Genomic DNA, 25,097 nt, shown 5'->3' with positions numbered 1-25,097 from the left:
ACTGTAGATGTGGTAGTGTCTGGAGGGGGAGGCAGGGGAGAAAGACAGGCCTCTGTCAAAAGGATGATCAGGGATGCATACGGAATCAGTGGGTGGATGAGATAAACACACAGTGAGGACGTATGATTAGTGTTACTAAACTGAGCAAGAATAATGAAAAAAGCAGTAAGAGAATCAATGATTCTTGAGATTCCAGCCAAATCTACCATGGAGGCTTTTCTTCTCTTCTCTTTGCTCTCACCCCTTCCATCAAAACAGAAACATTTAATTTCTGCTAGCAGCGGATCTTTACACCCAAGGATCGAAAAGGTTAGTGTGTTCACTTGGACAGATGAATCACAGGTAATAGTGATATTATTAAAGGGTCCTATGGGGATGAGTGCAAGCAATGCTGTAGTTAAGATGGTGACAACATTTCCCCATTATAATTCCTTGCTTATGTGGAGGGATTAATAGGTTAGTTGTAAATTATAAGAAGGAAACGCCACACTGCCACAAGGCCAAATTTACAAAGAGGTATTAATTGGTGTAAATATGCAGGTAAATACAAGGAGGTGAATTTTCAAGTGTCCAAGCTTGCTTGTGCTCCATCTCTCTCAAGGATTTTTATCTGTGCCTTTGATATCATGGATCCAAAATAGCACAGCCCAGATCAGGGCTCTTATGTAGAAACTTATACTAACCTTTTCCATATTCCACTTTGTATATTATAAAGAGTGTCAAGCTTTTGAGTGGTGTGGATGGGAGAACCACTTGTACTTGTAAAATGAATGAGAAAACATTATACACTTATCATACTAAAATAAACACATCATATACAAATAGCAATAATTAACCTTCACTACAAGCCATGAGGTAAGTAAATAATATCCTTATTTTGTAAATGAGAGCTGAAGAAGAGCAGCTGCATTCAAGGTAGTGGCAGAAGCTGGGAGTATATAACCAAAGTAAAAGGTAAGATACGCGTTTTTTATTTCCCCAGCCCCCTCTCTCTGTATTATTGGATAAAATGGTGCACACTTTTCAGGGAGGCTAGCGGGACAGGTTTTTTTTTTAAAAAGTGGAACAATCCACCAAAACTCACCTGCTCAAGCGCTAATTAGGACTGTCTAACAGCCAGCCTATTTGGGATGTCTCATACTTGGCTTTCTGCTCTTTGTTTGTTCACCTGTAAGGGACAGATTTTGATATCCTTATACATACTGCATGGAATTCACCCCTGTAGAGAGGGCAGCACAATCCTATGCACTGTTTAAGTCCAATTAAACCTTCAAAATAGCTCTTAAGTGGGACTTAACACAGGCCTTGTGTTGGCCCACTGGCACAGAGTTGAATTTCAGCCACTCAGCAATGCCTTATTCTTTGAGTGTTCCCATCAATTTCCCCTAAGTTAGTGCTCAACATGAGCAAGGCATCAGAATCCAGCACATATTTGCTAATTCACAACATTCAGTAATTCATCGTGGCTCTCCCAGTCATTACTGTCAGTTGATGAGACTCTGCATTCCGCCTCCACCGCACACAACCTAGCACCTACATGGAATTTTCTGAAAAAATACATTTTGTATGTTTAAATATAAAGCTATGACAGTATGGAGCCGGGAATTACACTATTGAGTAGCACTCACATTTGAATATATGAGACTCAATGCATGTGCCCATAAAAATGTCCTTACATACCTTAAGTCTGTAAAAGTCCATATTTGTGCATGCAGCAAAATGCTGCATTGCACTATGTGGGCTTTTGTTAGTATACTCATTGACTAGTGTAACTGGACATTTATGTCTAACCCTAAAATCACAGCTTTTGTGGTGCACTAACCATCATATTAGGCTCAATGGAGCCTTTGACTTAACAGTTCTCTTTTTTCCTTTTTCAGGATCTGATACCTTACATGCAGGAGCTGTGGTTTCAGACCTGAAGGATTGATGCCTTAATGAAGATTAGTGCTTTTTAAGCACTTGCTTTTACTCTCATCGTAATTACTGTCAAAACGCCCGTTGACTGGCTTAGCAGAGGAAACTAAAATATTCAGCAAAGGCCAGAGGCTGGTACAACAGTGAAACAAGGCTAACTTTCAATCTGACCATTCAAATGTCTTACAGGTTACATGTGAGAGTAGAGTCACAATGAACCAATAAAAAGTCATCTTCATCATAACCCACTGAAAGAGGAGTATCAGAAGGCAGGATGTAGTCCACACTAGAGCATGGGCAACATGATAGGGAAACATATAATCCACAGTACAAACTGCTTTAGGGTGTCTATCTACCCACACTGTATTACTTGGGCAGAATGGGGTTCATGATTGTGTGAAAGATTTCCAGGCCTTTCAAGTCATCCTTTCAGACACTACTGAACTGAAAACTTTTAATTCACTTGTGTTGTGGTATTACATAATGGCCCTCTCCACACCTGGCTCTCTTGTAACCATCTTAAACATTCTACTGCCATTATGGGGTTTTTTAGACAGTGTTCCTGAGGGAAACGGAGAACCTTAATGCATTAATAATAATCTGTTTCTGACTGTGGGCTAGTTGAGAAACTATTTAAGGAAACAGAGGCATAATGTATTAATAGCAGCTTTGGGTTTGTCATGCCTTTGGAAGCTCTATTTCAGACATTGACAATAATAATATATTCATGATAATCTTTTAAAGCAATCCACGGTAGAGGAGCAATGGTAATTCATGAATATCCACTGAAGAATCTTCATCTATAGTGAAAAGGCCAAGGAATATTGATAACCCCATGTATCGATGGCACAATATGTAAATTATGAACATGTGACATCACTATGACCTCTATTCACACATTATCTTCCTGCTGCTCTTCATCTGCAGCTGTTCTGCCTTTGGCTCGAATTACATCTCCGATGCCAAAACCAGGAGGCTGTTGAGTGGCATTAGATTGCTCCTCTCTTACAAATCCTTTCTTCCTATTCTACCATTGAAAGGCCAGCAATCTGGTTTTCTCCAGGTAGCTGTCATCCACTTCCTCCTGCATACTCTTCCCTGGTTCTGCTTGCACCTTCCTCTCCGGCTTTGATGCCTGACTGTCACGCCTTTTTCCTTACTCATCCTGCTAACTTTCCTTTTAGGAGATTTCAGCTTCCATGGTGATAACCAGTCATACCCTGCTGCCTCTCAGCTTCCTTCTCTGTTCTTCTGTGGAGTGACTCCCATACTTGGGGCCAAGTGGTGGCCTTTAGCCAGTGGTGCAAGGAATGCCTGCCACAGAGTTACAGCACTGGCCGGAGGCGGGATTCTGTCCTGGAGCTGGAAGCTAGATTCCTCAACACAATTCTACCAATTCATCCCAGTCCTGACCTTCAACATTGTTCCTGCTGTTCCAGCTTGGGGCCTTTCTTGCTTCGAGACCAACAATCACACCAAGCAGTGTAGAAGTGCCAGGGGGCAGACCGATGTCCACTAGGAAGTGGCTGAGGTCATTAATTCATTTCATTTCTGGCCTGATCCACATTTGAACTGAGTTCTCTAACAAATAAAGGTTAGTGCATTATCTCACTGAGTCAGGAACCCTCCACAATACACATTTTAAATCCATTTAGTTATATCAAGCTACACAATTTGAGGAAAATAAGGATGCTCACCAGCCAGATGGACATCTGAATATTAGGAGGCTTGATTTGTTTTCCCAGTGGGGAATATTTTTCATAAAGAGTGACGTAAGTGTTGCTGTTATTAACATTTAATTATGGTGCTACGGGAACCTATACTTAAAATAACTTTTGGAAGGGAGAGACATGTTAAGGAAAAACATTTTCGTGTATCTAACCTAAGCAATGGAATGAAGCTTTTTGAAATAAATAGCACAGAATGGAATAAACCTGTCAAAAGAATAACATTCAAGTGCATCAAAAGACAAAATGCAATAACAAACAGACTTGATGTGGGATTAGATTTGTTTAAAGAATACATTATCTGTCTACCAAACCAGAATATATTTAAGAAAACAATGGGACTCTCTTAAATGAAGTTGAAGGAACAAGACCTATTAGAGGAACAGTTTTCTCATGAAACAAGATCATGTGGGTAGTAGGATTTATTTCCCCTGACTTCCTATTGCCATTTTTACTGGCATTATTTTTGTAACATAAATATTTTTCTTCCACAATATTCCATTGGTCACTTTTAAGACTTGGGTTCATTTCTGAGCTCTCATGATTGATATACACTCAACTCTCCCAGGCAGCTACTTCTGTTGAATGACAAAATTCCTTTTGCTTGATGATGCACTAGAAAAGGACTGAAGAGCCTCACTCTGCATTTCATTCTTCTGAGCCTGCGAGGCATTCAGGTACCAAGCCTGGTATCCCGTCTGCTCAATCTTCTCAGAGCTGCCATCTTGCAAAGTCAATATTCATTTGGGAAAGGGAATGAAGCCAATTTAAGAATGACCTTACAGCCCTGAAAGTGGAACACATCCCTACAAGGATTTCATTCAACTCATACAACTCCATGTCACACCCCAGTATATTGAATCCCACGTCTTTAAAGTTAAGTTGAAGGAAACTGGATTTTTTCCCCCTACATTTAAACTTTCTGGATAAAATTAAATGTTGCTGGGTGCAAAAAAATATTGATAGCATTGGACACAGCACTGGTATGAGGGCACAAGTTTATTAGACACAGCTCTGAAAATGCATTCAGAATCAGGTTGCCAAACATATGTCAAGTTCTGAGCTTCTCCTGTGGCTGTCTGCGGTAATTTTTGTGACATGACCACCAGTTTGAGGGTTTGATTCTGCAAAGCTCTATGCTGTGAAACTCCCCCTGATTTCAATAGAAGTTTGGCACACTGCTTGTAGGATCTGGTCTTTGTTTTTTTTCTTGCCCACTACTTAGTAATGGAACCCAGGTCTCCAAAGTAAAAAGTGAGTGCATTAACCCAGCACCAGGAAGTGCCATGGTCACTTTGAGTGCACTGCAGGCAGCAATGCGAGAACATCTCCAAGTACACTCAGGGTGACATTCACCAGCTTGAGAGGGCCAACATGAAGTCAATGCGCCACTTACGTCCTACTTGAGTGCTATTTTGAGGACAAGTGTTGCTTTGGCCTTCTGTCCTTTAGTAGCTAGTCCTGGCCCTCTGCATAGTGGTGAATTTCACCCTCTGTGCAAAAGAGTGGCATGTAAGAGAAAACCCTCCTTTAAATAATAGAATAACTTCAAAATTGGGTTCCCCGTGCATGCAAAATACAAAACAAAAGATCAAGAAACTGCTCAACTCCTTCAAGTTTTTAATGATCTTCCTTCTCCTGAATTGATAATCACCTGTGCTCAAGAGGCTGGGCGGGTTTCGTGTGGTCACCTGTTGCCTAGCTAGTACTGCTAAGAACAAGGAAAACAGTTCCCAGGCAGCATGCACAAGAAAACAAAAGGAAAATAAAAATAAAAATGTACCACTTAATGATTAAAATCGCATTTTTTTAATTTGCAAGAACTCACATTTAAAAGAAAAAAGAAATGAATATCAAGAGATTAATATCAAGAAGAGCCATTAACAAGCCCTTTGCCTTGGTTTCAATTAGGTGTTGAAATGTATTTATTATGTTCTGAGAGTAAAAGAGGTCATCATTTCTTCTCAGGAAGGGGTTGCAGTTTTCTCAATGAAAGTGTCAATATAAATATGCATTAGGTGCTGGGGAGGAGGGAGATCTGTTAATTCCAAAAGAATGGATCAAATTAAAATAAATAAAATAAAATGAATGCCATCAAGGAAACTAAGTGGCAAAGTGAATAAATAAACTCTTTGAATTAAAACGGTGTGGCAGAGAGCTGGTAAATTGGAGTTTAATTTCAAGCTTATTTTTAAATGCTAATAATAATCATCCAAGGTGACTAACACTTTTTATAATTTTCTTTCTCTCTCTCTCTCTCTTTTTTTTAAACACAGCAATCTAAAAAGAGGAGTAACCTGTTTGTGGAGAGACATTTATAGATGATTGAGGTAAAAGATTTGAGGCCAACACCACTGAAAGCAAATAAATGCATATATAAGGGTAATGGTGTTAATTAGTGAGCTAAAACATATTAGTGAATTATGAAATGGCTACAGGAGATGAGACAAATGCACCAAGCTTTCTGATGGATCATCAATATCATGGCAAAGTCTGACAGTAATGCCCAGTGAGAGTCTAAGCTCCCCTGTCCCACTATTTATGGGATGGGCCAAATCTTGCCCCGGACAGTGCTGTAAGCAGGAGACGGGATGGTGGCAGATGCACTCTAGAAATTCTGCCTTTCACAGTAGAATTCCACCGGTTATATCTTGGAAAATGTGCTGCTGATTGCACTAACTGGTGAAACTGATCCCAATGCAGTGTGTTAGCAAAAACCTTTGCACCACTTAAGTCCCACTTAAGCCGTTCGGGACGTTATGGGTGCACAGGCCTTGTACTGGACCTCTGTTTGGGGTCAATTTCACCCAACAAGGAGCACTGTGCATGCTCAGGAAGAGCATGCCGCAGAACACAGCATGCGAGTGAGATGGTGAGGGGCTGGACCCCCCTCCCCAATTCACAAGCTGCCTTTGCCCTTTAGTAGCTAGTGCACTAGAGAATTCCTTCTTTCCGAGTAAGGAATCCCTGAACAGAGCTTAGCTGAAATGAAAATGAAGGGCCATTCTGAACATCTTTATGCTAAACAAGAGATTTCAATGACATCATAATATGATTAGGCAAAACTAGTCTGCTGTGAAGCATCTTGACTGCCCCTATTTATTTATTTATTTATTTATTTAAACTAAAACAGTTTAATAAGGGTTGTCTAATTTTCTGAGAGAATTGAATTTAAAGGCAAATGCCCTCCTCGTCCGGCTGGAACAGTGACAATGGAATGGTTTGTTGAACTTCTCAAGTAATTAAAGTTACTCAGCTTTTTGTCTGGTGCCTCACAGCTATAATGTGCTATAATCTCCCAGTAACACACTACCTGTCAAGTCTTATTGCTTAATTATTCTCACATTCGAGTTTACTGCCCATGTTAATGACAGTTTAAGAGAATATCTGCCAGACTTAAGCACAGTTAATGATCTTGATTCTAACCTCACTTTCACCAGTGTAAATCAGGAGTAACTCAACTGAAGCTGATAAGATTACTTTGGGGTAAAACATATGTAAGTAAGATCAGGCCGTAGACTGAAAAGGGAGTCTATAAAAGGACATTAAAGAGTCCCACATTTATGCTCTCTCACCAGCTCCCAAACAAACTGTGGTCATTCTACGACACAAGTCAAAAGTGGACTAATTGCCAGTGCTGCTAGACCAGCCAGGAATCTTTACTCTGTCTGCCTCTTATAAAGACACTGTAGTCACACATTAGCAGACAGCTTTGCTGATGATGCTCAAGATAAGATGGGATACATTGGGTAAAATGGCGCCATTCTAAGAGAATAATTTTTTGACCCTAATCACAATGTAACTATAGTTATGCAAATACACCTGGCTATTGCTCTAGTAGCAGAGATGTGCAATATGTTTACAGACATGGGGCATGACTCCCTTCTTACAGGTGGCTGTATAGTGGCATGGTACTATTGACTTGTAAAAAGTTACTACTAGGAGGAGAAACAGCCTCATGACATTTGGGTACCTTATAACAAGAGAGATTCTAAATCACAGACAGGGAATATTTGGCTGTATGCTCAACTCCCCCAGACTGAGCAATCCCCCTTTTCGCCTGCTATTTGCCATTTGTAGACATGAAAAAATGTTGTATCATGGGGAATACTAATGCTGCTGCAACATAATCCCTGAGTGTCCTAGTCAACATTGTATCTTTGGATATGCCAAAGTAGTATGGCATAAAGTTACCCCATAGATATATTTATTCCAGTGCCCTAGCTCATGATCAGACATTCAAACATGTACAGTTGCATTTCATGCCAAAGAAAAAAAAGGAAAGGAAAAAAGCACATATGGAAAAGTACATGTAACAAAAAAGAAAAAAAAAAGAAAAACACCAAAAAACACCAACCCTCAAGATATGAAGACCCAAGACACTTTCCTGTAAATCAAAAGTAATGCCCACTGAGAGCGAATGAGCATGCGCACACACACGAGTGAGAAAATGAGCACTTGCCCTATACATTACTTTCATAAATTCCTGCTCTTTTCCATTCATGCCAACCAAGAACAGTGCTGAAGACAGTGTTTACCATGAGACTTTTAGAGTCTTGGATGGCTCTACCCATCCTTATTATATCTGTCACTAATGTAGATCATCCGAGAGTTCTCATCCTAAAAGGGTACAAACATTCAAGAATGATAGAATACAAGTAAGCTGGTGGCTGTTTTGATAGCCTACTGGGCTAATAAAACACAATCCATTTGGAAAACTATCTCAATCTTCAAATGCTTATTTAAACCTACTGCAAACTATCCAAACCTAACCAGACCATCCTAACCAGGAGAAGTTACAAGAACAGGAATGCTTGCTTCCTTGCCAGATGTGTGCTACTCCCTGCTTTTATCTGGACCATAAACACAGTAATGCAGCACTTCCACATCCAGTCCCAGAACTAGGAATTACAGAGATGAAAGAATGTAATTATGGCTTTTGAAAAATGAAGTTATCTAGACTTTTCTAAACCTCAGAAGGCACCCCAATCACATTCTGGGCAAAAAGTATATGTAGTTTCTTGTTCTACCCAAACTTCTTTCACCTGTCCCTATCTCCCTCTCTCATCCAAACCTCCTCCTACCACCAGAAAGCCAAGAGAATGATCTGAAATGGACGTGTAACTCAAGGTTTAGATAAAGTGATGGGGTAGGGAGGAGAGAGATTTTGAGACACACAGAATGTTTGGAACCCAGAGATAGGAATTAAGATGATGGTTTGATGAGGAACCTCTACAGGGGAAAGCAAAAAGAAGGGGTAGGGGACATTACACAACAGCAGAACCACAAGCTAAGGAGGGGGAAATGGCTCATCCTCTTTGGGTTTACAATGGTGACACAAGCTGTTTACCACACCAGATGTTGGCAGAGAAATGCCCCCCCACCCAACTGACTCTGTGGATACATCTAACTAACAGCTGGGAGGATAAATCCCAGCTTGGGTAGACCTACACATGCTAGCTCTGACTGAGTTTGCACGCTAAAAATAGCAGCGTGGTTGCAGCATCACAGGGGCAGCTGGGACTAACCACCTAAATACATACCAAGGACCTTTGCACTCAGGCAGCTAGCCCAAGCCACTGCCTGGGCTGTTGCAACTACATGGTATTTTAGGAGGCTAACCCAATCAGACCCTACATACAAGAAAGTGGTTTTGGAAACAAGCATTTTGCCTGGACAACCCACACCTGCTTTAAATGAAGCCCACTATTTGAGAGATAATTGTAATTAAGTTGTGTCACCATTGTAGCTTCCACCATATCGGCATAAGCTTGCAACCAGGAGGAAGAGTCTCACATACCTTTTGTCGCCAGTCGGACACAGTTGATTTTGGTCTCCTGAAAATAATAAAATATAGGAGATCATCAGGGTGTTTTGTTATTTGTCCATTTAGAACAAGTTTTAAAAATACAATAATAAAATAAAGTTGTTTTTTCCTTACATGTCACCTCTGAAAATTTTGCACCTTCTTCCTTTTCTATTAAACACTTTGTACTAATCAACTTGTGGACAGTTGCTCCACTAAGTAACTGTTAGGAAGTTACAGGGACAACACATTTGCCATTTTTCTTCTGCTGCATGTGTGAGGGAACATAGTGGGTTGATCAAATAATGGGCTTTACCAGTTTAACAACCTAATTTGATAACAGGCAGAGAATCTCTACAGTCACACACAAAAATGCATGCAATTATACACCTAATTTTCATGCACAGTTGCTACAATTAACCCCATCTGCTGCACTTTGATGTGGCTGCTGGTCCCAAGCCAGGTAAAGTGGGGAGGATGGAGCGCAAGGCTTACTATGTAGCCTTATACAACACAAATACCCTCTCTCATTTTCATTATAAAAATGGAACCAGGCTACCATTCTGGTAAAAATGGCTGCTCAGCAGAGAGTACTGCCAACTCCACATGTTGCTTGAAGGTTCCTAGGGAAAACCAGTCTCCGGAAGCCAAGACCCCAAAAAGTTTAATGCCGGGAGCAAAAAACGTTTCAAAGTTGGTACGGGAATGTGAGAACAATGTTTCAAACAGCAAAGATCTTGCAAGTTATGAGGCAGATGGACAACTATGGACTTGAAATCCTGGGCATCAGTGACAGCAGACTGACAGATGAGGATAGGAAGTGCTTCAAACATCTCATTTATTCAAGTCATAGTGATAACACACACTCAAAGGGAGTAATGCTCACTATGACAGATTCGGTGGAAAAAACACCTATGAACCGGAAACCTATCAACCAACCACTATATGCGCCACATTCCAAACCAGAATTGTAACGATGTCAATCATACAGTGATATGTGCTGACAGAGGAACACAGTGATGAGGATAAAGGTAGGTTCTATAACTGCCTACAAAGTATGATTGATAGAATACCAAAACAGGATTTACTCCTTGTGATAGGTGATTTTAATGCTAATGTAGAATGCAATACCCATGGAAGGGAAAGAGCAATGGGGAAGTCCTGGTTAGAGATCATTAACCAAAATGGCAAGAGTCTCATTGAATTGTACTTGGTGCCCAATCTAGCTCTTGCAAGCACCCTGTTCTCTCATAAAGACATACATAAAGAAACATGGAATTCACCAGATAACAAAACAAAAAACAGATGGATCACATCCGCATCAGCTCAAGAGGCAGGTCATCTGTCCAAGAGGCAAAGGCTTATTGAATAGCAGATGTCAGCAGCGACCAGAATCTTTGCATTGCCAAAATAAAATTCAAATGGACACAGATCAACTTTAAACAGAAAGCAGCCAAGAAAATCAACTGCACAGAGCTGAAAATAAAAGAGTACCGTGAGAAATTCAACCTTGAACTAAGGAACAGAGCTGAGGCACTGCCAGAGGCCGAAGAAGGTGTGACACCGACTGGACCTGAAGAAAAATGGGCAGTGCTCAGAGACAATGAGATTCAAGCTGAAGCAGTCATAGTAAACAGAGCAAGAATTGGATAAGTCAAGAGATGTGGTGTCTTATTGAGAAAAGACAAGCATTGAACGGAAAACTCCTGAATGCTAAGACCAATGAAATATTGAAAAATGTAAAGGGAGAGTACAAGAAAGCAGACAAAGCAGTGAAAAGCAAAGAAAGATAAACAGAGATATGTTGAAGACCCAGCAGCTGAAGCTGCTGATATGATAGGAAATCACAGAGCTGTTTACTAAGTGACTAAAATCCTGTGGGGAAACTTCAAAACAGGAAATGGGCCAATAAAAAGTAAAGATGGAAAAATGCTTACAACTGAGATAGAACAGAACAACAGATGGGCAGAGCATTTCAAAGAAGTCCTCAACAGACCCAGCCCTACCTCAGCACCAGAGTTTGATGAAATACGCGAACCTGACCAACTTGATATCAACATCGCTCGAACAGAGATGTCAGAAGTACAGGCTGCAGTCAAGAAGCTGAAAAAAACAAAACGGCAAGAGATGATCAAATCACAGCAGAAATGCTAAAAGCTCTTGATACTACCATCCTAATGAAACTGGCAGAGCTGTTCAATGAAGTCTGGGAAAGAGAGACCCCCCAATCTAACCCATGAACACCTGAAATAAATGTCAGAATACCCAAAAAGGGTCATCTTACTAACTGCAGCAACTGGAGAAGTGTCACACTATTCTTGATTGTAGTGAAAGTTGTCTGTAGTGTGATACTACATAGAATGAGAGAGGCAGCGGATGCAACACCTGGGGAAGAACAGGCTGGATTCAGGCTCAAGAGATCCTGCGTAGATCAGATATTCACAGTAAAGATCATCATAGAAGAATGTGTAGAATGGCAGGCTTCCCTCATTAACAATTTCATGGCTTTTCAAAAGGCATTTGACTGCCTGCATAAGCATACATTGTGGAATACTCCACAATCTCATGGAATTCCAGCTGAAGACTTCATCATCATCAAGTCTATGTACAGCAATGCAAAGTGAGCTGTAAGAGTGAACAAGAAGACATCAAAGTGATTCAATGTGGACTCTGGAATTAAACAAGGCTGCATTCTATCTCTACAGTTGTTTGACACTGCCATAAACTGGATAATGAAGAAGTGTATTAGCAACACAAATACTGGCATAGTATGGGTAGTTGGGAAATGCCTAGAAGACCTAGACTTTGCTATGATATCGTGCTGTTGAGCAACACCCCATAAAAACTACAAACAAAACAGACAACTTGGCAAAAACAGCAGGCCAAAAAGGGCCCAAAATCAGTTACGCCAAAACAAATATCCCTGAAACCTATATGTCAAAAATACCATGATATTAGAAGGTAAAGATATAAAAAAAGTAGAACTGTTCATTTACCTGGGCAGCCCCCTATTAGTCAACAGAGACCTCAAGGATAGGAAAGGCATCCATAGCATTCACTAAACTCAACCATGGAAATCAAAGATATACAGTAACAAAACAAAACTGAGAATTTCTTCAATGCCAATGTAATCTTAGTGCTAGTATGTGGCCGTAAGAACTAGAGAGCTATTTAAACATTAGATAGAAAACTAGATGCCTTTGAAAATAAGTGTCCATGAAAGAATCTGGGCATTGGACAGAGACTTTATCACCAAAAAAGAGATCTGAGAAAACACCAACCAGCAGCTTGTTTCCACTAGAATCAAAAGGAAGTGCTTGACGTAACTGAGGCATGGGCTATGGATGCCAACACACAGATTCACTCTCACACGTAGCTGTCAAGTGAAAACCAACAGGAGTGAGGAAATGAGGGAGCCCAAGGAAAACCTTAAGAACCTTTAGAAGGGAGGGTGGAACAGTCAAACTCAACATCACAGAGCAGATGGTAGCAGCAGCTAATAATAGCGCTAACGCATCAACATTGGCTTGAGAAAGATGTAATAATAATAATTGCTACAATTCCTGCAAATTGGGCATTTACATACACACATGGCTACAGAGACACCTAACTAGCTATTTGCACATGCAAATATCTGATGTGTGTGTGAAACAAATGGCATGCTAAATGATCAGCTCTACCAAACAGGTTGACCCACAATCCAAACCATCCCAGGTCATTCAGTACAGAGCTGGGACAACACCCACACCTTTTATCTGACTCCTCTTGGATTCTGATTATTTGCTGGGGGGAGGGGGGGAGGAGCTGAACTAATCATAGTTCTGTGTTTGTTTTTTTCTAAAAACCAAAACCAAGCCACCTTTTTAGCCCATGTCCACTGAATACATACCATCACCAGCATTCCAAATACCTCACTCTACGCTACAGTCATTACTAGCACATTATGCTTTTAACACACGACTGCCTTACATATCTTAACATGTGGCTGTGGTCAGTAGAGTGACTTTGTGAGACAGTAATCTGCTGCAGGGTTTTCTTAGCACTTATGTCTTTAAACAATCTTGTACATGTCTCAAGTGTAATGAATATTGCATAAATTACCATATGCAACAATGCTAAATTAATATGTATGCCATGTATGTTCTGGAAGTGACAGTATGTATCTTGCTCCCTCCTACAACGCACACATTTTCAAAGAGTAACTTTGTTCAAATGGCACTCTCTTATGGAAAAACATGGGACAGATCATCCTTGGCCCTAGCATAGGTGCATGGCCATAGGGTGGGAAGGTGGCAAAGTGACTTCACCTCCGTACTTACTTTGCACAAAGACAAGGGACAACCACAGTTCTTGTGCTCTGCAAAGAGCAAGGAAGGTGGTGACTCACCCGTAGCCATAGCACCTCCCCATGAAACGGGCTGTGGGGTGGTGCAGCTTGTTGACCTGTATGGGAAACACTTGTGCTTTCTGAGGAATAACCCCTCCCAAAACTCCCATTGTGCCTACACACTGCCCCTACCTCTACCTCCACCCTGCCATGCAAGCTTGTGCCCAAGTTTATCCCTGAGTCATATCTGCTTGGTTCACTGACCCCATAAACAATAGTACAACTGTCAGCCCTGCAGAGCCAATATAGTTGCAGAAGGGAGAACTGTATTCAGTTATGCCTCATGCATCATCACCTAGAATGGCAAGCTACTGTGCAATTCCAGAATCTTTATTGTCAGTGATGAAATATGAAGTAGAATGAACACAGCTTTATTTTTAGAGACTAGCCTCATTGCAACGATGGGTACAATAAAAAATGAAATCTTGTTGTGACTTATAAGTTGAGCAAATGGGACTGGAAAAGTCATTGACGGAGGTTGGACATCAGATATCAAAGTAGCATTGTGGCAGTCCACAATTAATATACAAAGTCCCAAATTTGGTCTTGAAAAATGTTTTCATATGTTTCTGTAGCTCCTTGTTAGCTATCAAGTACAACAGCCAGCTGGAAAAATTAATCAATGTTAAGAAAAAGAATAGGTGAGAAACCAAAAAGGAAAGCTTGTTGATGATGCCGTAACTGATCTCATCTGAGCATGTGCATATCCCTTGCACAGGGTAATTTGAGAAGACAGGATACAGTGTATTCTGTTTGCATTTACATCTGCTAATTGCTATATTTAACACAGACAAATTGCACTTATTAAAAGACAACGCTTTGGTACTGCCGAAAGCAAGGGCAATCACTCCAGAAACAAGACATCTGGATTTCGGAACTACACTCCAAAATACTTCATCCAAGGAACGATGTGCAACCGCAGCCAGGGAGGACAACCTACAGACAGACTTTGGGATTTAATGGTTGCAGTGGAAGGTCTGGGAAACAGGACCCTTGGTCTGTATTCTTGATTAGGACTGGACAAAAATTTTCCATCTAGGTTGCTTTCTGACAGAAAATTATATTTTCAAGAAAACTATTTCTTCCTGAAAAGTGTCAGTTACCCATAGAGAATTGAGAGCCTGTCAAAAACTCTCCTGCCAAAACCCCCAAAATGTTTTTTCCAACAAAAAGTTATTTTTTTCTTGTTTAATAAAAGAAATTCTGATCAGTTCTATAACTTAGTCAGCCAAACTTTTTATGTGACCACAGATAGTTCTAGAACTCTGTGCCCCAGTTTACACACCAGTAAAATGGGAATAAATAGAGGTAAACCTCAATTATCCAGTTGGCTCAAGGGACACACACACACACAATCACAAAATAGAAACATCAGAAAAAATTTAAGCATTTCAGAAAAATGAAAACCATCTTCTAAAATTTCAGTTTTCTGAATTCTGGATACAGTTATTTGAGCTATTGAGATAATTGGAGTTAAATTCTACTTTCCAGCCTCATAGAAGTGGTGTGAAACTTAATTAATGCTTGTAAAGATCTTAGTGATCACCATACGCAAGATCCTATATATCAGTACGTAGAGTACAGTTTTATTATTTTAAATGTGAAAAGATTATGATTGGAAAGTTAGTCAAACTCAGGAGGTGCCAAAACTGAGGTTCCGACAGCAGGGTTAATTTGGCTATGTGTACATCCAGTTTATTTTACTGTAGACATTTTATAATGCAAGCAGTAGTATATTAAGGTACACATATTTTAACCAGAAAACCAAGAAGAAGAAAATACTATAGCACATATGTGCAACTGGATTAAGTTAACGCTGTTCTGAATTTCTTGGCTTTATCATTTTCTTGTTCTCTCTCTCTCACGCCCCCTCCCCCTTTAAAGATAAAGAGAATTTCGTCTGGCTTAATACTATGAACTTTTAAATGATTCCACTTAGGTTTTCAAGTTCACATCTCACTGAAGTGCACTGGGTGATAAAGAGGCAAGTTCTGCCTTCACTGGCTGCTGCTGTTTGGATGGGGACAATTCTGCAGAAAAGGGTACCAGGGCTAGACATCTATTTAATTTGGCAGTTGTATCTGCAACAGAAAGAGACAAAAACTTATTTAAAAAGAAAAAAACTAACACCTGAGAATTGACAGACTACAGATGCAGTAAAAAAAATAGGGAGACCCTTCAAACAGCTTCTACTACTGTTTACCCCTCCACAGCCTCATATTTCAACCCTTTTAATATTACTAGTTTTTGCTCTGGGTCTATAAGGCATTTACCATCTCTCTCATGTAGAATACCCTACCAGCAGCCTGAGAGCAGCTGCCCTTGGGCATGTCAAGTAAGGTAGAGGGGAAAATGGGTGAAGCTTCATTAGACTACTAAAATACTAGTAGGTACCAACTAAGCAGACTGAGAATTGACTTTCAAATCCCTATAGTTTATGCCCTGATCTTGGAAAGATTTACACATGTGCTTAATTTTAACCTGTAATTGAAGCCAACTGAATCACCTGTGTGTAAAATTAACCATGTGCACAAGTCTTTGAAAGGTCAGGGCAATGATTTTTAATTCCCCTCACCAACCCAGGCAAAGTTCTAGTCCTCAAGGAGGATTAGGTCCACCCCAAATTGCAGCTTTCCAACTTCAGCTATTTTTGGTGTAACTTCAATAAAAGTGTACTTGGAATTTTATTTTATTATGGTTATTTACAATGGGAAAAAAATGTATTTTCTCCCACAACTTGAATACCGATTAAGGAATTTTGCTCAACCTAGATAAATAAATAAAAAATCCTCAGGCAAAAAGCTACCAAGGAAAGATTCAGCCCCAATATTTCAGAAAGTTATCCATGTATGAAAACAAGGGACTACCGAGGCTGCAGAACAGTCTCTGTACTGCAGGCCTGACCAGAGCTCACCCTAATATTCCAAGGCAAGGTTGGCACAAGGTTTGCAAGTAGCAAACATGATTAGACACAAATGTGTACTGAAAATCCCACAGGCATATGTTGGAGTAGAGTTGTGTCACTTCTGACACAACTATTCCAAGTTGTGAAAAGCCCTTTATACAGTAATATCGCCAATGGAAGGATTTATTTACGGCATGTAGAGCTTTTTAAAGTTGAAATTCACCCCTGAGAAGAAGAGTGACTTCAGGCCTAGATACCACTTCAGTTCTCAAAATAGGACTTAAGTAGTTCATTGGCCTTTTATGGGTTTACTCTCACATTAAGCACTGGCAGCTCTGCCTGCACCCCCAAAATCTTCCAAGAGCAGTAAAAAAACATGTTATACTGTGATCAGAACTGTCAGTAGCTGGAAATCCAGCATTACGAATTGCATGAACATGCATGTAGTACAAATCATTAAGGCAAAAAAAAATCAATAAGAAACTCTGCAGAGTCCATCATTCCTTCAAAAATAATATTCCCATTGATTGCTGAGGTGCTACTTTTCACACTCATGACCTAAAAACATCACTCACTTGTTGGACCACCAGGTTGCAGTAACAAGCCAACATTGTCTCCCATATTATCTCTGATTGAGTTATGAAGCCTCCTATTCAGAGGAAGAATGGCCCAGAATATTGAACTCTACAATTTAAAAACTAAAATGAACTCTGTATTTCAGAAGTGAAACATAGCGACTGCATGAAAACATTCTAAGAAGCCCTAGTTTCTATGCTGGATAAAAACTCATCAGGCAGGATTGATTGCAGCCAGGAAAGCCTCCACCTTTGGATGCATTAGCTGGCTCAGATGCTGGAGACAGTCAGCAACAACTCTAACAAAGCAGTTTCCTTATGTGAAACAGTTAGTGGGGAGACAGAAAAGAGTCACAATAGCACAATATTGCCCAGTTGCACTGGCCTCACCTTTTGACAGAGGTAACACTGACAGGCCCTGTGTCTTCTCAAAGGTGAGAACAGATGATATTGCTAGATAAAGAATGGCTTCATGTGGCAAATTCCCTCATGCTTCATAGAGAGAAAGGAACATGCTTCGAAGCCAATGGCACAATGTCACGCAGCACATAACAATTAACTACCTGAATGACACCTTGAAGCCAGACGTTAAAGTAAAACTCTGATCTTCAGATGAAGGCTCTACACGATGTGTTAAAGAAGCCGCTCTGCTAGATCCAACCATGTGAGTTTCCCTTTAGTTGCCCACAGCTCCTTGTGTCATATCATGTATGCAAACCATTTCCATGAAACAAACAGTGGTTAATTGTACTTCTCACACTCCCATGAACACAAAAGCCTAGCTTGTTTTTGTTTTTGTTTTTTTAACTTAAAACTCTTTGACACATTTCAGTTCAGCATCTGGCTTTTGACAATCACTTGGAGGGAAATTCACACAGTTTGGAAGCAGGTGTTTTTTTACAATAAAGCCAAAGTCTATTCTGTTTCCCACGTGTTCTATTGACACCCTTGTCTGGCAGCAGCATCACATAGACCAAATCTCCTGTGACAGCCCAGAAAAAGGAATTCAATGAACAACGGCGATCTTATTCAAACTCCACAAAAACAAATACAGCATTACACAACAGAAGGCAGGAAAGCTCATGATCTGATTTTGCCGCAATTTGCCACACTTGTTTTGTATCCAGCTGTTAATTATGTTCTTTTCAACACAACAATCATGGCTAATGGTAACAGAGCAGACAAGAACATCGACTGAGCACAGCTCGCCATGGAGTGTGATGCTGAAACAATGCCATTCTATTGCCACCCCTTCTGCTAAAGCTGCTTTTTGACTCTATTCAGAAAGTTTCTTCAAATTAAACTCCTACTAGAGTGCCTGAGTTTCCAGAGGGAGATGGTATGGTTCAGTGGGCAAAGGTGATTTCTCATTCAAGGTTCCAGGTGCGGAAAGATGTTTTGTCATTTCAAAATTGTGAGTGATTAATGGGGTTATAGAACACCTTGGTTTAACATGAGTGGCAAATATCCCACTGGGAGGTTTACACATCCAGGTGTGACATATGGCCAAATTTTTGCCCCACCTTAAATGGGACATTTTTATTATTGCATCTGAAATTTTGCAGGCATAAATAACTGAGGGTGTAATTTTTCACCCACAATTATTTGCAGGCTCTGTTAACATCATAGTCAATGATCTGCTTGATTTGTGGATGCATTTGGGTACTTAAAACTGTAAATAACAAATCACGCCTGCAAACAATTCTTGGAACAATGGTGAACCTGTATTTACTGGGGTTTGAAAAATGGTGTCTGCAAAACACAGGCCAATGTTTGAAAATCTGGCCCGAAGTACTTTGTCCTGAAATGAGGAAGAATGTGGAGCTTCACCTGACGATCCAAATTCTGCTTTTGGAGCTGCGCACAGCAGAGGGCAGTCTATGACACTTTATACTTATTGGACACTTTTTTCTATGCTCAGCCCTTAAGTTGCACCCTGAAAACACCCATTCACCTGCTGTGCCAATAAAATGTATGCATGCAAGAGGCAACTGACTGCAAGCTCCAAGGGGAATTTGCATCAAAATTACTTGCTGTACATGCAAAGGTATTTTACACATGCAGAATGATCCTACATGTATTTGAAGATAGACCTTTTGAAAATTTGGACCTAAAAATCCAGATTCATTAAGTGAGTAAGTGCCACCTGCAGCTCATATATTTCTGCCTCTACCTAAAAGGTGCAGAATAATCCTGGTGACACAGTGACATGCATTAATACTGTACAGTCAAGTCAGACCCCTCATGTCCCTGCACTGGCTTGTAAACTCAGAGTACACAGAGCATATGAAGCCTTCCAGCTGCAGGGTTTCAGGAAAAAAACACAAGCCACACATTGCTGCATTAATCCAGCATGCCAGGTGAAGCCTACATTTCCATTCATATTATCTATTTATGGCATATTATTTTGTACTTCAGCAAATAAAGCTTTTCCTTCCCTGGGGACCCATTCACAAGCAATCAACTATCATGCAAGGGGTAACTAACTAGACACAGACAAACATGTACATATATTTCACTCTTTTCTTTATAAAGGCAAATCTAATACTGAATTACATGAATAATGCTGGAAGGAGAAGATATCAGCTGGTGAGAAAGCCAAGGCAAGGAAACATCACAACATTAAAGAGTTTTGCTGCTCATAAGTTATGCTGCAGATACCTTGCAACAGGAATGGTGATAAATGCTGGCAGTAAAACTGGAACATTATAAATGCTCATTAGCCTTGCTAGTCTATTAAATCAAGCCCAACACTTTGTGTGACTGTGGGTGTGTTTTCAGTGTAATGTGGAAGACACTGTAGGGATACTTAAATTGGCGTCTAAAGCCTAAGTAGGTAGTTTACCTTTGCAATACGGTTTGGGATACAGTATTGTCTTGCTCTTTCAGAGGAAAAACTTGCATGACTTTATTAATGGAAAAGAGGACTGAACAGAGCACTGGTAAAAGTACTAAGAATACATTGGACAATGGCAGAATGCAGTAAAAAATGCTAATAAGCTGGAAGATAAACTAGATGGCCTTTTCCATCTCTTGTTCCTATGATACGAATAATATTTCAGCATGGTAAGGGTAGTACTCGGGAGCTGGGAATAGTAAGGAATATTTTGTACCTGTGTTTTCTCCATTCTCAACCTCTTTCCCCAACACAGGATAAATATTTCTACCCAGGTAGGTTGGGCTTTTCAAAAGGCCGCAGGGAAGTAAGATGCTCATTTCCCATTGAAAGACTGAGGCACCTCTTAAATTTCGCTTCATCTGAAAATCCCAGCTGTAACAGCTGAACTAGGATATAGCCAGATTCAAGACTAGAGGCTAATCCTCCTTCATTGCCTTTTGCATTTCTCGTTTCATAATTTCTTCCCCAGTAATGACAAATTTGGAAGTGAAGATTATCTGGAAGTAGTAGGTCTGTCCTATACGCCCCTTCCCTGGAGTTAGTGCAACTAAAAGGAAAAGAATGCCCCCAGAAAGGAGCATATTGCAGTAAAAAATAACCAGCCCCCTTTGTTCAAGGTATTTCAGTAAAACACGTCTCCAGTAACACCAGATGCACCATGTACAACTCAATGTTCTCTTGCAGTTTTCAATGGAACAATGCACCAGAGGCCAAGTACTAGTACAGAGACCAGTAGTGAAATGTTTAATTTTCCTCAGGCTTTCTAAGGAAAAAAAAATGTGCATTTTTAGGAGGTGGGGGGATGGAGGTGGCCATATGTGCACAAATCCAGTCTCAGTTCTTACTGCACTTACTCCGTTTGCTTTGCTGAGAGCCTGGAAGTAGATGCTGTAGCTTTTCAGTGGTGAGAGTGGAGCATTCCAATAGCCATTGTAGGTCTTGTTGTCGCCCACTGTAAAGGGCTGCGTGACGGGCAGATTGATGGGCTTCAGCTCGGCCGCAAAGTAATGGGGTGAGTCAAGGCTGGAAGCATTCTTGTAGCTCACTGGAACAGAGAAGCACTCAATGATGTCTGCAGCCCTCCGTGCTTTCTGCAGCCTCTCTTCCTTGACAACAAGCTGATAGACACTAGGAGGGAGAGGAAGGGGGGGAGGGAGAAAGAGAGAGATGAAGACAAGGTTAGAATACCAAGAAGCTCACCAACAAGGAAAGAAAAAAGGCAAAGCTAAAGTAATACTGCAACAGGAAAATGTAGCACTGAAAAAAATGCCGTTCACTGGGACCCCCTTCACAGTTATGCAGTATATAGGCCTTTCTCCCCACTAATGGCTGCATTCCACGGGTGCTCTGTCGACCAGATTCTGATCATTTAGTCTGCAGTAATTCCACTGAATTCAGTGGATTTACTCCCGATATGCCCTGGTGAAAATGAGAACAGATTTCAGTCTTATGTATGCGGTTTATAAAGCACTCTGGAATTCTTTTAGGACAAAAGGTGCATGAATGTGTAACATTATCTTACAAAATGTTACATGTAGATGGCGAAATTAATATGAACAATGAATTGCAGTAATTGCAGAAACAGGCTCCAGTAACAAAGGTAGAGAGATGCATTAGGGGAATTCACAAGATAGAATTGTATGGTAGGAGGTACCCATGACTTTCATCCCACCATGTACCAAATGAGATGGTGGTGGTTGAAAGTGGTGATGATGAATGGTTTTTTAAACGATTTATGCTAAGGATGTATGAACTAGTTTGAATAAAATAACAGATTCATAATTTGGCATAATATGTACTTGTGCATATTACATATTTGCTGCTACCTCTGTTCTTTTGGGTTCTCTCCTGGAGCATAACTTCTGAAACAATAGGAGAAAGACTCTCACATTAATTCCTCCAAGAATTTTCTTCCCCCCCCCCCGCATTGCTAAATTTGGCATTCGCATTGAAGCACAAAAGAACATAAGAATGGCCGTACTGGGTCAGACCAAAGGTCCATCCAGCCCAGTATCCTGTCTACCGACAGTGGCCAGTGCCAGGTGCCCCAGAGGGAGTGAACCTAACAGGTAATGATCAAGTGATCTCTCTCCTGCCATCCATCACCACCCTCTGACAAACAGAGGCTAGGGACACCATTCCTTACCCATCCTGGCTAATAGCCATTAATGGACTTAACCTCCATGAATTTATCCAGTTCTCTTTTAAACTCTGTTTAGTCCTAGCCTTCACAACCTCCTCAGGCAAGGAGTTCCACAAGTTGACTGTGCGCGGTGTGAAGAAGAACTTCCTTTTATTTATTTTAAACCTGCTGCCCATTAATTTCATTTGGTGGCCCCTAGTTCTTATATTATGGGAACAAGTAAATAACTTTTCCTTATTCACTTTCTCCACATCACTCATGATTTTATATACCTCTATCATATCCCCCCTTAGTCTCCTCTTTTCCAAGCTGAAAAGTCCTAGCCTCTTTAATCTCTCCTCATATAGGACCCGTTCCAAATCCCTAATAATTTTAGTTGCCCTTCTCTGAACCTTTTCTAATGCCAGTATTTTTTGAGATGAGGAGACCACATCTGTACACAGTATTCAAGATGTACCATGGATTTATATAAGGGCAATAAGATATTCTCCATCTTATTCTCTATCCCCTTTTTAATGATTCCTAACATCCTATTTGCTTTTTTTGACTGCCGCTGCACACTGCGTGGACGTCATCAGAGAACTATCCACGATGACTCCAATGACGTGGGTTTCTAGCCCTTGCAACACTTTGTTTGAATATTAAAGCAATTCTGGATATTCTATCTATATAAAAGTCTAATCCCAATTTGTATCCCATTAAGCTCTTGATCTCAGTGATACCTTGTAGCAATTCTTGATGCTTCTAGCACAATTTTGCAGACCCAAGTAGAGCTGCACAGCATCCAAGTACACTTGGCTTTGTTTTTCTGTCACAAACAGTTAACAAAGCCTTAAGTTCAGCACTGCTACAACTGTGACAGGCATACTGACTGCTTAATACTACTCACCCATTTGACAAAGAAAGAGATACCACTGCAGTCATTTCACTTTTTGTCAGGGTATTCACATATGCTGCCCTCACCTGTCTGCATGAGGCTAGTTCTTTGTCTAGTTAGACAGGAGAGATCGATGCAAAGATTGGAAACAGCCAGCAGTGCATCGTTCCAGTGGCATTCAGAGGGTTATTGTTGCAGAAAGATTGGTCTGAAAAACTTTTAACACACCAACATGCATCAGCACTTCCACAGGAAACACGTGCAGGACCACTAAAGCGGGCCAGAGAGATCAAACAGCTAACCTGCACATTTAGATTAATCACCAACTAATTTCTGGGGATACCTAGCACACTCCCATTGGAAAGAAAGCCATCAGACAAATGCTATGGAAAAAGCTCCTAATGATGGACTTGGTAGGAGATGATCACAGAGAATATGAATGACACATGTATATAGCACTACAGTTATCAGCGTGAATGCTGTGGTACACCAACCCAGTGTTCGGTAGCACTCCAGGTGCAAAACAACTCAGAGGCAGAGGCAACGTGTGTGTGTGGGGGGGGAGAAGCACAAAGGGTCACGTGCCTCCCCAGATTTGCTGCTTGGCTTGTACTGAACATGTTCAAACAACTGAGCATATTCAGTAACATCTGCTGAAGCCGCTGCCCTCACTCTGCCTCCCTCCCCCAGTATTGGCAGGTACTGTCATCTCTGCTCAGAGGCACATGCCATGCATACTCCAAGAGCCTTCATGCGCCCCATCAACTCACTCCCATTCTGAATGAGCAACACAGGATTATTCCCCTACAAAGAGCAAAACGAAGGGTGACACATAAAGGGTGCACAATAGCTTGAACAGTTACAATAAGAGATCGACTCAATAGTTCCTAACCAGACCATGGTGGCAGAGTCCAGTAGTGGGATATAAAGGTACCTGTGTGCTATGGTGCTCCATGGGTTAGTGTCTGAAACTCCCTTCAGTCCACCCCGTCCTGGAGGCAAAGCACGTGCCAGCCTGCAGACCAAACTTCTGTCCCTTCTGTGCCACAGCTTATTGATGTTATCCAAGACTGTGGTGGGGCTCCTCTGCATTGTCCTTATGCCACGTGCCATTGTCCTGTGCCTCATGCCTGCTGATCCCCTCTCAGAAACAGGTTCCTTCCTTGCCTGCTATTAGACTGCGTGTTGCCTGGTCTTCCTTCCACAGCCAGCTCCTAGCCTGCTGCTCCTACTCAAACATAGCCTCTGGCTCTCCATAGAACTTGACCCCCTCTAGCCTCTGAGAATGCATCTACACAGCCCACGGCAGCAAGTCTCCCAGCCTATCTTGAGGCCAGCAGGGCTTGCATTCTGCTTTAAAAATAGTTGTGTAGACAGTGCTTTGAAGTTGCGGCTCAGGTATTGAAGCCAAACCCCCTTCCTGGACTTCAGGGCCTGAGCTGCCACTTCAAAGAGCTGTCTACACAGCTATTTTTAGAGCACTAGCTAGCTCTATCGACCTGAGCTGGGAGACTCGCTGCCGCCGGCTGTGTAGACGTACTCTAAATGTTACTTCCTTTCCTTGTTCTCTCCACCTTATGGGGCCTTCTGCTGCAAGATGTTGCGCTGGGTAACAATGTCCTCTACTATCTTGGTCCGTTCCCTATCTTTTGGGGTGAGTGGAAGGTAATGAGCCAGTATGTTCACCGCAGCACCTTTAATCTCCAATGAGTCAAAGGCACTTTGCAAATCACTTCAACTACCACTCAAATGCAATCACTGCTGGCACAGAATGAGAGGACATAAATAGCTATCCTGTATCCAAATGAAACTGCTGTGAGAATTTTAGGTTGACTATGTAACCACCCACACTGGAATCTGG

The 25,097-nt window shown here is 41.0% G+C and overlaps 1 protein-coding gene across 4 annotated transcripts in view; it reads right to left on the bottom strand.

Moving 5' to 3' along the window:
• The window catches only part of PTPRT (protein tyrosine phosphatase receptor type T), a 699,175-nt gene that overhangs the window by 121,165 nt on the left and 552,913 nt on the right, over positions 1 to 25,097 (bottom strand). For 3 of the 4 annotated variants that reach the window (XM_054046508.1, XM_054046510.1, XM_054046509.1), the window contains exons 12-13: positions 21,071 to 21,344; positions 9,445 to 9,481 (exon numbers count right to left, since the gene is read on the bottom strand). In XM_054046508.1, the coding sequence (XP_053902483.1) occupies positions 9,445 to 9,481; positions 21,071 to 21,344 (311 nt within the window). Of the gene's footprint in view, positions 1 to 5,298; positions 5,356 to 9,444; positions 9,482 to 21,070; positions 21,345 to 25,097 lie in introns of all 4 variants that reach the window. The other variant, XM_054046511.1, reaches the window with a different exon arrangement.

This window comes from Malaclemys terrapin, chromosome 12 (genome assembly GCF_027887155.1).
Source record: "Malaclemys terrapin pileata isolate rMalTer1 chromosome 12, rMalTer1.hap1, whole genome shotgun sequence".
Classification (NCBI taxonomy): domain Eukaryota; kingdom Metazoa; phylum Chordata; order Testudines; family Emydidae; genus Malaclemys; species Malaclemys terrapin.
The sequence above is the reverse complement of the archived record's forward strand: the minus strand, read 5'-3'. Positions and strand labels throughout refer to the sequence as shown.